At 37.9% G+C, this 11,984-nt stretch overlaps 1 protein-coding gene across 4 annotated transcripts in view; it reads left to right on the forward strand.

The window, feature by feature from the left end:
- AGFG1 (ArfGAP with FG repeats 1) overlaps positions 1–11,984 on the forward strand; it is a 35,938-nt gene that overhangs the window by 23,159 nt on the left and 795 nt on the right. Inside the window, exons 6-13 of one of the 4 annotated variants that reach the window (XM_071566166.1) lie at positions 4,020–4,139; positions 5,773–5,982; positions 6,785–6,968; positions 7,583–7,662; positions 7,955–8,047; positions 9,353–9,400; positions 10,794–10,952; positions 11,565–11,656. In XM_071566166.1, the coding sequence (XP_071422267.1) occupies positions 4,020–4,139; positions 5,773–5,982; positions 6,785–6,968; positions 7,583–7,662; positions 7,955–8,047; positions 9,353–9,400; positions 10,794–10,952; positions 11,565–11,656 (986 nt within the window). The remainder of the gene's footprint in view (positions 1–4,019; positions 4,140–5,772; positions 5,983–6,784; positions 6,969–7,582; positions 7,663–7,954; positions 8,048–9,352; positions 9,401–10,793; positions 10,953–11,564; positions 11,657–11,984) is intronic. The other 3 variants (XM_071566167.1, XM_071566168.1, XM_071566169.1) reach the window with 3 other exon arrangements.

Here is an 11,984-nt window from a genome sequence, read left to right on the forward strand (position 1 = left end):
GTGCAGTAACTTACAGGATAGTGTTAATGAAATAAATAAAAAAATGTTAAGACTCTTCCTTTTGGACACAGGGAGGGTTAATCACTCTGCCAGCTTTGGCAAAAATGAGTTTGAAATGCTCATTAAGGAGTTGTATAAACATATAATTTCTGTTAGTAATTGCACACTGCAGCAAAGGATGGAAGAACTTGCACTACTCTCTCAAGATTTATGTTCTGGTGCCTTGGTTTTAGCTATCCCTACAGCGAATGGACTTTGCTTTTTCCCTTCAAGTACACTATGGTTAACTAAAGAAATCACTGCAGAGCACCAGCAGACTTCAGATCACTCAGTAGAAGTTACTGTTTCTGTTACTAAAGCACAGTTGAGTGCAGCAGCTGATATGAAAATATGAACAAACTTGTGCTGTAATCTGTAAAGTCTAAGTGTAAAACTTGAAAATCAGACAGGAACTGTGACTTTTGATACATTCCTGTTTTCCAAGTTTTTTAATGCACTGAGCTGGCTCAGGACATTGTTGCTTATTGAAGGGCAAACATGCTGACCTTACATTTACTTTCTGTATTTAATTTACAAAGTTCCATAATTTCTGCAAAATTACGGTGTTTTAAAGATGGTGCATAACTATTCTGTCTGTAGTTCACAGACTGGTAATAGCAACAAAGATTAAATTTTTTGGCATGTAGATTTCCTGTAGACTAATGGAGTGGAAGACCTGCATAAAAGATTTTAAAAAGGTGTAGTGACACAGCACAGCTCTTACCACAGAAACATGGGAGAAGAGACATTATCTAGAAGAAACAAAATAGTACAACATAGTTATTCTAGAGAATTATATTCGTCTTTGGATATATGTGGACTTTAGTTTATTTTGTTTGTTACAGTGTTTCATGCCATTATTGCCCTCCTGGTAGTGCAAACCTCACAGAGCAGACTGCATTGCCAGGCCTGATACTGTCGTACTTGAGCTGGCTTTAGGCATCTGGCTTTTGCACTGCGTCATTGATTTGCAGTCTCAACAGCAGCTGTAAATCCACACCAGTCTGCAGTTTACTGCAGTTCCTTTCTTACTTGGACTGTTCTTGGGTTTTTGGATGGAGAACTGAATTTTGGAGTTGCCAATCTACATCTTGTTCAGGTACAGGAGAGTACAAGTCTTACCTGATCTTCACCTTTGTGCCACATTTATATAGGTTTAAAATTTACTGCATAAAATAAAGCAAGATTAACATCTGATACACTGCTGAAGGATCTTCACAGGTCTGCTGGTTGAACATGGGCCCATTTGCAAGTGTCAACTGGTGCTGTAAAATGAAATGTCCTGTAATGCAGTATACTCCAGTTTTTAATCTAGACCTAAAAGATAATTCATTTAAGATTCTTGACATAGTGTTCTGTTTGTGTGAGTCGTTAAAAGGAATAATTTTGCTATAATTCTGAGTGATGTTTATGTGCTTAATCCTATTTGGACAGCTAAACATCATTCTCTCAGTATCCCTATCCAATTAATACATCAGGATGAAAGCCTCACTTTCATTTTAAAGCAAGGTGCAATTGAATTCTTAATTCCTCTTGAGGAGCTTCTGGTTTGTAATGTAAAATAACTCAAACTGTGGAATTTGGAGTTGCAGTCTGCAAAATGCTATTTGAACCAATACAGATGATACAAAAATAGAAGTAATTTTTCATCTATTTGTGCCAACTTTTTCTCCTTACACACTCCAAAGTGAAAATAACTTTGTAAGATTTTGCTTTTTCTTTGATACTTTTTTTTGTTGAATGTCATGTGGTGGGTTGACCTTGCCTGGCTACCAAGTGCCCACCAAGCTATGTTTTCACTCTCCTCCTCAGCAGGGTAGGGGGAGAAAATATGAAAAAGCTGATGAGTCAAGAGAAAGTTACTGTCAGAGGCAAAACAGACTTGACTTGGGGAAGATTAACTTAGTTTATTGACAATTAATAGTAGAGTAGATAGTAAAAAATCAAAAAACCAAAACCATAACCACCTTCACCCCTTATTTCAGGTTTAATTTCACTCCTGAGTGTTGTAGCTCCTCCTCCTGAGGGGAATGGGGATTGAGGGTTGCAGTTAGTTCAGAATATTTCATCTTGGTCACTGCTACCTCCTGCAGTGGGATATGGTCCTCCTCTAACCTCTTTCAATGTGGGCCCTTTTCATGGGTTTGAGTTCTGCAAGAACTGCTCCAGCATAGCTCCGCTCTATGGGATACAGTCTCTCAGGCAGGGTCACAGCTCCTGCCAGGAGCCTTTCCAGCAGGGGCATTCCACAGGCTCCAGTTTCCTCCAGACCTCCCTGCCTGCTCTGGTGGGGGTTCTGCTCAGGCCGCACATGGATGTGTGTTCACAGTGTGTGTCTGTGGACTGCGGAGGGGACAGCCTTCTTCTCCATGGTCTTCTCCATTGGCCACTGGAGAACCTTCTCCAGTGCCTGGAACACGTCCTTCCCTCCCTCTTAGCTGACCTTGGTGTCTGCAGTGTTCTCTCTTGCATTATTGTCACTCCTCTCTCTCACAGCTGCTGCACAGTTGCTTTTAACCTTTCTTAAATACATTGCCACAGAAGTGCCTCCAGCATTGCTGATGGACTTGGGTTTGGGCAGAACAGGACTGTTCTGGAGCCCTCTGAAGCTCAGAAATGGGAGCAGCTTCTGAGCTCTCCTCACAGGGACCACCCCTGCCACTCCCTGCTACCAGAACCTTGCCCTGTAAACCTAATGCATGTGCACACTTTTCATGAAAAGTGATATCAAGTCCAGACAGGCCTCACCCCTCTCTCCCAGTGTCCTCTGTGAAGGAAAATGTCAGCACTTCGTGCATCGTAGCAGTATTGTGGAATGCACTGGTTTGTATTAGAATGTTCTTTTGGCTTATAAATATATAGTGCAGATGCTTTTTTAAATAGACATTAAGTGAAATAATGCCAATTTTTATTAGCGCTATCTGACTATTAAGTAATGGTACTAAAGCAATCAGCATAATTTATTCTTTTTGTGTATTCTTCATCCTCAGAATTCCTCTAGAATAAAGAAATTCTGACCTAAAAATATAATGTATTGCCATCTGATATTTCAGAAGGTGTTTTATGGGCTTTCTTTAGATAGTAACTCAAGTTACCTATATAAAGAGGTTGGATTTGCATTTGATTAAAAACATTTTTTTCCTTTCTTGTTTTAATAGAGTTTAAGATTTTCTGTGGAGCTAATCTGTTAGGCGTGCAATTCCTGTGGCTGTAGATGCTTGAATGTCCAGCTGTTGGAAATCACATTAGTGTTAACTTTTTTTTTCTCCTATGGTATGGCACAAAAGGAAGGCGAAAACTGAAATTCTGTTTAAAATTCCCTTGTATTTTATTTTGTGGATACACTGTATGAATGCTATCTATTTGATTTTCCATATTCTGTATTTGATTTCCATATTTCTGTACTCTGATTTAGTTTTTTTTTTTAAAGACTGATTTTTCCAGTTAGATAAATTTATAAACCTAGCCAAAACTCTTCAAATGGTGCCAAAGTAAATTCACCTAAGGGAGAAGCACTTGGTGTATGAAAAATTTGAATTGTCCATATGTTACAAGAATACCTTCTAATTTTTGTTCACTTATCCCACATATTTTAGTTTTGAAAACTAGCATTTAGGGTTCCACAAGTATATATCTGGTGTTCTGCACTTTATGGCTGTTTTCCCTTGAGCAGCCACCACTGCAAACACTCCAGGGTTAAGCAGAAGTGGACTTCATCAGGTCATTTGTGAGTAGCAGGATGTGTGAGGAGGGCAGAAGTAGCATTAACTGGAGCAGCTCTGTGAAGGTGACTTGTGAAAGCTTGTTCAAAGACAACTTTCAATTGTAGAATAGCATGTATAATTTTTTTCATGTAAAAAGCAAGCACGTGGCAGGACATACGACTGGGAGACTGTCATGACCATGAGTTCAGTTAATACATCTGTTTTTGTGTTTATTTCCCATATCCATTAACATGTTTGTTCCTTTGCGATTTACAGCGCAGAACTCTGCAAATGCAGGTTTTGCAAACTTTGATGCATTTGGACAGCCTAGTGGCTCGAGTAATTTTGGAGGTTTCCCCACAGCAAGTCAGTTTCCTTTTCAGCCCCAAAATACAGGTAGAACTCCTAGCACTTTTGAGTAATCCTTAATTGAAATAATCCTTACATTTATGTTGGAAGGTATTGAAGTTGAGTTTTTCTTGCATCTGCCTGCTTTAATGCGAGCAAGCCATCTGAAGCTCTGGGGAAACTCAAAATGAATTCCTTCTGTTTGTTGTTGGTTTTTTTTCCCTTAATGCTGCTCATAAGTCTGATTTATGGCACTATGTGTTTGTTAGCTCTACACTTGAAATAACTATGAAAAGAGTAAACCATACTGCTTTTGATGAATATTGAATTGACTCTTCTGTTTCAGTAGACCCAAAAGCATGTCACAGTACCAAAAAGTGTGTGTCTCTGTGTATGTATAACATATGCACACACTTCAGTATGTTTGACTTCATGTGTAGAGCCTATTGCTAAGATTTATTTTGCTTTCCTTTAATTTGATCATGCTTTAGGACTTCTGCTTGAGCTTACACTTGCTGCTTGTCTAGATCTTTGGCTGACTGACTTTCTTTTCCTTTTTTTTTTCTTTTGAGTGTGGTGTTGTTTTAAACTTTTTTTTCAAATTTTCTTTCTCCCTTCTTATGTTAACTTTAACCCACACACAATTTCTGGCTGTCCAGCGTTCAGAACGCTTTCATCTAGCTGCAGTTTTGGTGAATTTACTTCAGCTTTTCCTCTCCAGGCTGTACACAGTAAGTTCCACGCAGTGGAAAACTCAGCTTGCTTCATTTTATGCCATTGTAGTATAGCACTCCCATTCCTACTGTTGCATATGTTGTAACTTGTTGATTATGCTATTAGAAAGTCATGTGTTCTGTAGTATGAGTGCAGTCATCAACTACCTGTTGTAAAACATGTTACACTTAATGGAACAACCCATGTAATTTTAGGTACATGACCTCCCTAGATTAAATTGTCTGGACACTGAAGAGTTGGAAGCTCATGGTTTAATATTTGATTTAAAGTTCAGTTGTGTGGACCCATATCAGATTTCTGAAACTGATTTATGTATCTCTGATGTCAGTGGAGAGTTGGTATAAAAGAGCGTTGTGTGTCTTCTCCATCACCTCTTTCCTGATTGGGTGTGGTCTAAAAATACTCTGGAGAACAGAGAACCAAACTATCTAAACCTTGGCATGAAACCATACTGCTCATAGATTTCTAGGCACTTTTTTTGCTTAGGATGATGACTGACATCTGAAATGGTTAACCATTGAACCATTAAGTAAATGCATATGGTAGCTATTCATTAGCCACATGTGGCAGGAAAATGAAGTCTCTGGATTTTGAATATTAAAGATTGAGACATACACTGCTTTTTCTAGAAAAATATTATTGTTGAAATCACTTTTAACAGCTAATAGCACATAGTTTTCAAGATCAAATTATGGCCGTGATTTAAGCTGTTGAAGTTTGGGGACTTTGTCCCTGATCTGAAGACCAAAAAATGTATGATTTTTTTTTTCTGATGACCTAGTGAACTTTGAAGGAAATGGGAAACATTCTTGAATATGTGGGATGGGGCAGGGAAACATGTTGTCTCAGGAAACTACAAACTGGGGGTTAATGTGCCACCAGTTACAGGTGGAGAAACCTTCTCTAATTGTGGGATATTGATCATGTTTAACTTAATTTGTTACAGGTGGAAGTGCTGGATCAGTGAATGCTAACTTTGCTCACTTTGATAACTTCCCCAAATCCTCCAGTGCCGATTTTGGAGCCTTCAATGCTTCTCAGAGCAACGCCACAGCAACTGCAGCCAGTAAAGCTGCAGTGAATAAGCTGAATCTCCAGTCAGCTGACAAATACGCAGCTCTTGCTAACTTAGATAATATCTTCAGTGCAGGGCAAGGTATTAAACTTCATTCTTTGACATGTTTATTCTCTGTGTGTAGAGTTACCACAAGAATGGCTTTGATTGTCAAAATAGTAACTGGATTTCAAAATGTCCTTTCTCTAAATGATCAGTAGACTTTCATGTCATTATACTCCTAATGTGCAAGATGTAACTTTTAAGGGTAACATCTTTCCAGAAGGATGTCATCATAAGACTGCTTTTTACAAATCTACTTCCCATCAAGATGAAGAAATGTAATTTGAAGTATTTAAATAATCATTGCTGCAATAACATAAAAAATAGAAATACGTATCTTATATTTGTACTAAAACCTAGAGTGAAGGTTCTTGAGTGGAGAGCTGCAGTTGTTGCAGAGAGCTGCCAGAATAGCTTTCTACTCTCTGCTACAAAATGGTTGGGCTTTAGTTTTTTATAAAATAATAGCAGTGATGCTTGGATACAGTTGATTTTAAGTTAAGGAGAAAAAGCTAGTTATTCAGCTTCTCAGATGGTAAGTTTTGTAGTGTAGAGCTTTGCCCTGAAGTGGATTATTTGAAGCTAGGTGTTCGGTTAAATTTTCTTGTTGATGATGATGAATTATTTTTCCAGGGAAACCAGAGACTCTTTGAGCTGCAGAATATCTATGGAATCATGACATTTTGCTAATAACTAATGGCTTGTTAAATACTTTTTCCTGTGTGCTCTAGTGCACATGTAATTTTTAAGTCTGAAACTGTCCATTGACTTTGACTTATTTCTGTCAGCAGGACAAAGTGAAACCATCTTCATTCCTTTGAGTTTGGCTTGTTCTTTCTAGGTGGGAGTGAGCAAGGAAGTGGCTTCAGTACAGCAGTGTCAGCATCAGCAGGTCCTGCACTGTCAGCCCCTAATCAATCAAGTGCATCTTCAGACAAGTACGCGGCTCTGGCCGAGCTGGACAGCGTGTTCAGCTCCACAGCCAGCTCTAGTAATGCCTACACTGCCACCAGTAACGTCAGCAGGTACTGTGGGAAAAGCTGCTCCGTGTCTGCATTGACTTCAGCAATGTGCACAAAAGTAGCTCGAGGTCATTTCTCAAATCTGTTTGTTTCTCATCTGAATGGGGAAATGAGTTTAGAGGTACTGCTGAAACCGAGTCCTTTGTTTTAGATAATAGCAGTACTGATTGATAGGGTAAGACAAAATTAAGAATGCTATCAGCAGAATGTTCTCTGCACCTTTCTAGTCATTACATACTAAACTTTCCTACACAGTATACTCGAATGCATACTCAAAAGCATATCATCATCCCTGAAAAAAAGGTATTTTTAATGTAAATAGTGCCACCCACTTCTTTTTTAGATCATTGAAGTAAGAAATACCAAACACCTCTTGGCTGTTTGGTATTGCAAATGCCCCTAAGGCTTCTGCTTTGCAACCTTTATGCTGTTGGGCTTTGCTCATTATTCCTTCTCCTGCTGTTGGTTTGTAGCATCAGTGAGGAGTATTGCAGCCTGCAAACTGCACAGGAGAGTTCATCCCCTTTCTTCTACATGCCAGCAACAGTTTAAATTGTATTTAGTTGTTAAACAAGCAGTCATGACTTCACTGAAGGAATTCTATGAATTTTTTCCAGCAATGCTTTTGGAACAGTACCTGTGGCTGCTACTGCACAGACACAGCCTGCATCTTCGAGTGTGCCTGCTCCATTTGGAGGTATTTAAGTGTTGCTGACACCCTTTGTGGACTGTAAGAAAACTACATACTAATTTTTATTTGATAGTGCTGTTCTTTGACACTACTAATACTGAAGTTACTAAAGGGTGCCAAAAAAGTTCTACTCTTAAAACACTTAATTTGACGTGCATTTCATTATAAATTCCTAATAATTTCGTGTAATTTTAGATATTTCTGTATCTCTGTATAAAAGCTGTATAAAATTTGTGTGATTCACATTGGCTGATGGTTTTTAAAATACTTATTTAAAAAAATGTTCTTAATCTTTCAGCAACACCTTCCACAAATCCATTTGTAGCTGCACCTGTTGCCCCAGTGGCACCTTCAACAAATCCATTCCAGACCAATAGCCGAGGAGCAACAGGTTAGGAAAAAACCCATTAGGTGTTTGAGAAACTTTTTCAAGAATTGCATTGATTCTCTTTTTGTTATGTAACTGTGTAGTTTGTTTCTTAAATACTTTCTGTATTTCTGTCTCTAGTCTATTTGACATGTGTATTTGTTCAATGTCAAGGCTCAATCCTAGGACTTCAAATGGTGGTCATGAAAAATGTCAAAATGATGTGTTTGAGCTCTGCCTATTTGTAGTTTGTGTTTTACCAGTTGGGTAACTTCCAAGACTATAACCTTGGCTTTGAAACATGCTTTATAGAAGGTTGCCCTGAAATCAGGGATCTTGAAAGCCCTGCAGCTAGCATGGTAATAAACCCCCTTTTTAAATTTATGTCTTTATTTCAAAGTGCTGAAAGCTCTCAAAGCCAAAGAGCCAGAGCTGCAACCAGGAAAGACAAGGCTCTGGGGCTGTTGGCTCCTCAACTGTCCACTTACCCAGTATATTGGTATTCTTTTTTGTAAAGCATGTTTCATCTTTGCACTGGTCTGTAAAATCTCAATTCCATAGGGAAAACTTAATCACTTTTTAAAAAAGCAAACTTGTACTACTTTAAAACACTGAAGTTAGATTTAGATGGCTGCTAGCTTATGCTAATTTTCCTCTCCAGAGTCACTGCTAAATTTTAACACTTTTATCTATTAGCTGGACATCCCAGGTGTGTGCACTTTTTTGTTGAGTTGTGGTTTACTCAATGATTTAGGTAGGCTGAATTAAATGGATCAGGCTGAGTTAGAACTGAGTTGATAAATTTTTGTTCTCTTCTAAAATTAATTCTGTTTTCAGTCCCTTTTGTTCAGGTATTTAATGCCAAAAATATTTTTCCCTTACTTTAATCTCATTCCTAATTGTGCTGTTTTGAATCCCCATTAAAAATTTGTTACCTCTTTAGATAAATTTCTTTGAACATGGCAACTCTGTCCTTCCACCTTCTAAACTGCCGTCCTTGGCTTGCTGGGGTTCCAGCCCTTTGGAAGCCTTCCTGATGTTATGAACTAGGTGACAGGACATAATAGTTATTAGTAGATGTAAGATGTCGCCTGTAGCTTGTCCTTTTATGTTTTCTTGCTGCATGAACTTTTCAAGTTATTACATGGGAGATCTAATTTGTAGTGTTTATTTCTAATGTGTTTTTTAGTTTAATCTATTGCTGGTATGAATGAATTGTTTGGTACATATACATGTATTTCTCTCTATATATATTTATAACTAAGAAATGACTGTTCAAGAGTGTATAAATGATTTGACATTGTCTGGTCTCTTTGTGGCTTCCATAAGGCCTCTCGGGAGCAATGCACTCTCACATATTTCCTCAGGCTCATTTTGGTAGGTGGCCACATTTGGTATCAAGTTTCTTGTGGCTAATTGTTCTTGCTTGTAAAAGCTTATTGACAGCTATCTGGTTCTCTGCACCAAGAATTTTGGAAGACTCTGTTTTTTAAAATGGAATGGGTGTGGGTATTTGGCAACTGGACAAAGGGAGAGAAGAGCATACATGAGACAAACTGTTGAGAAACCAAAACAAAACCATTATTGATATCCTCCTCCATGGTCACAATGTAATGCTAATGAGTGACTCGAAGTTTCTGCCAACAGTAGTTTGATGCCTTTTGGGATATCCCAGTCACTGATCATTTTGTTGTGCTTTTGTTTGTGTTTTAGCAAGTTTGACTGTTGAGTAGCTCCTCTGCTCACTGTAACTTGAGAACAGTGTTAGGTACATCAGTTTTGTGTGCACTTTGTCAGCAGTTTATGTATGTATAATGTCTTGCCCTTGAATACTTTTGGGGTAATTTTTTCAACTGCTAGTTAAGCTATACTCATTAAATTAATGTTATTAACTTTTTTAAACAGTTGAGCTTGCGTAAAATCTAACTTGTAACATTTCAAAAGAGAAGTCCTGTCTAACTAGCATAGAATACCTGGTTTGTACCAAAAATCCTTCTGTACACTTCTCCTGTCAAGAATAACTCCCAAAAGACTGAATAATGGTTTTGTTACTACTCTTTTGCACCTAATGTGCTCCTATTTATTTGCTGAAGACATGTGGAAATCCCTATGCGTTCTTTACTTGAAATGTTCAGCAGAGAATCAGATGAAAAGTTTTGGTTTGTTTGATTTTTTTTTTAAGTGCTACCTCCACAATAAGAGGGTTTGCAGTAGGAACTTTATGTGCAAATATTGTGCATGGTGAGAATTTCCTTTATGCCATTAAGGATGGGATCAAGAAAGGGGATGCATGTATCCCTTCGATTTGGTGCTTTGGTTTTTTTATTACTGATTTGTAACCTCCTGTAGCGCAGCTTGAAGTAGAAAGATCCTGTCATGCTTTTCTCAGAAGGAGAAAAACAGAGTGGCTTAGGCTGCCTTAATGTGCTTGATTCTGATGTGTGCAGACTTCTACTAGAAAAAAAACTCTGGGGGAAATATATGATAACATAGAAAACAAAAAACATTTCTTCTTCAGAAAGTGTATCTGAATGTGCTGGTTCTAGTGAATTTTGTATGACTCCATTCATTTTTAAACTGTAAAGGTAAATTATACACCTAGGTGGTGGTGATCCCAGTGAAAAAATCAGTTCAGTGGCTGTAGAAGTTGAACCAAACTTTTGTATGGTCACTGAGGTATTAGGAGACTTTTGATGTGCCATTATAGTAATTAGTTTCATGGAAAAAGTGATTTCTTGTGAATAATTGAATGTTATTTTTTGCCTATCAGCCGCAACATTTGGTACTGCATCCTTGAGCATGCCTGCAGGATTTGGAACTCCTGCTTCCTACAGTCTTCCTACTAGTTACAGTGGCAACTTCCAGCAGCCCACGTTCCCGACCCAGGCAGCTTTCCCTCAACAGACTGCTTTTGCTCAGCAGCCAAATGGTAGGTCTGCATGTTTTAGATAATCCTGTCTGAAATGGAAACAGGAAAAAAATGATCTGTCTATAAGTTGGCAATAATGAATGTGTATTTATTTCTGCATGAACTTGATGCTAATGTTGATAAGGGGCTTCCACACTATTTTGGCTCTGTAGCTGAGCTTTCTGACTTGGCTGTGTGCAGCTGTGCAATGACAAAACTGAAATTTTACCATAATCTTGTATTAAAAATGTAAGTATTCCCAGACCTAAAGGATTTTTAGGCAAGAAGGGCTGTTTTGGAATGCCTGCAACACATTATTACTTTCTCTAACTTGATGGAACACAGGCAAGAGAAAAGTGCAAAGTATTTTCTCCCTAAATATATACGATAAAACAACATTGAAAAAATTGCATATGTAAAAATTGGAAATGGGTTAGTAGTTACAAACAGTTGAAAATAAACTAAAAGCTCAGTCACCATGTTTGAGGTTTATATTTGTGGTGATGTTTAAGTAGGATCAGTCCTGCTGAGTCCGCAGTTCAAGCTTCCACTTATTTTTGGGTGAGAGCTGCACCAAAGATGCTCTTTGAAGATTGTTTACTATTGTTAATATTTTTCACTTATCTTTTCAAGGAGCAGGTTTTGCTGCATTTGGGCAAGCAAAGCCTGTAGTAACTCCTTTTGGACAAGTTGCAGCTGTTGGAGTACCTAGTAACCCTTTTATGGTGAGTTGTTGCATGATGTTAATAACTTCTCTATGTCCAAAGAAACATAACCTGTAACACTTAATTTAGAGATGTACAAAAATACCGGGATTTTCTTGCTTTAAATAAGGGAAGACAGCATGTGCCTCTCCTAACTGTAAGTCAATATTATGACATGGCATTTGTAAGGCTGTTCAATTCAAAACAGATACTTGGATATTGTGTTCTTATAGTAATGTAACTTCAGAGAAGCACCAAACAAGAGACTGTAGTATAAACCAGAAATATTTCCCAGTAGGTTATTCTGTTTTTTATATATTTTGCATTTATGACTTGAAATATGAAAAAA

The sequence above is a fragment of the Pithys albifrons genome, chromosome 11 (assembly GCF_047495875.1).
Source record: "Pithys albifrons albifrons isolate INPA30051 chromosome 11, PitAlb_v1, whole genome shotgun sequence".
Taxonomy (NCBI): domain Eukaryota; kingdom Metazoa; phylum Chordata; class Aves; order Passeriformes; family Thamnophilidae; genus Pithys; species Pithys albifrons.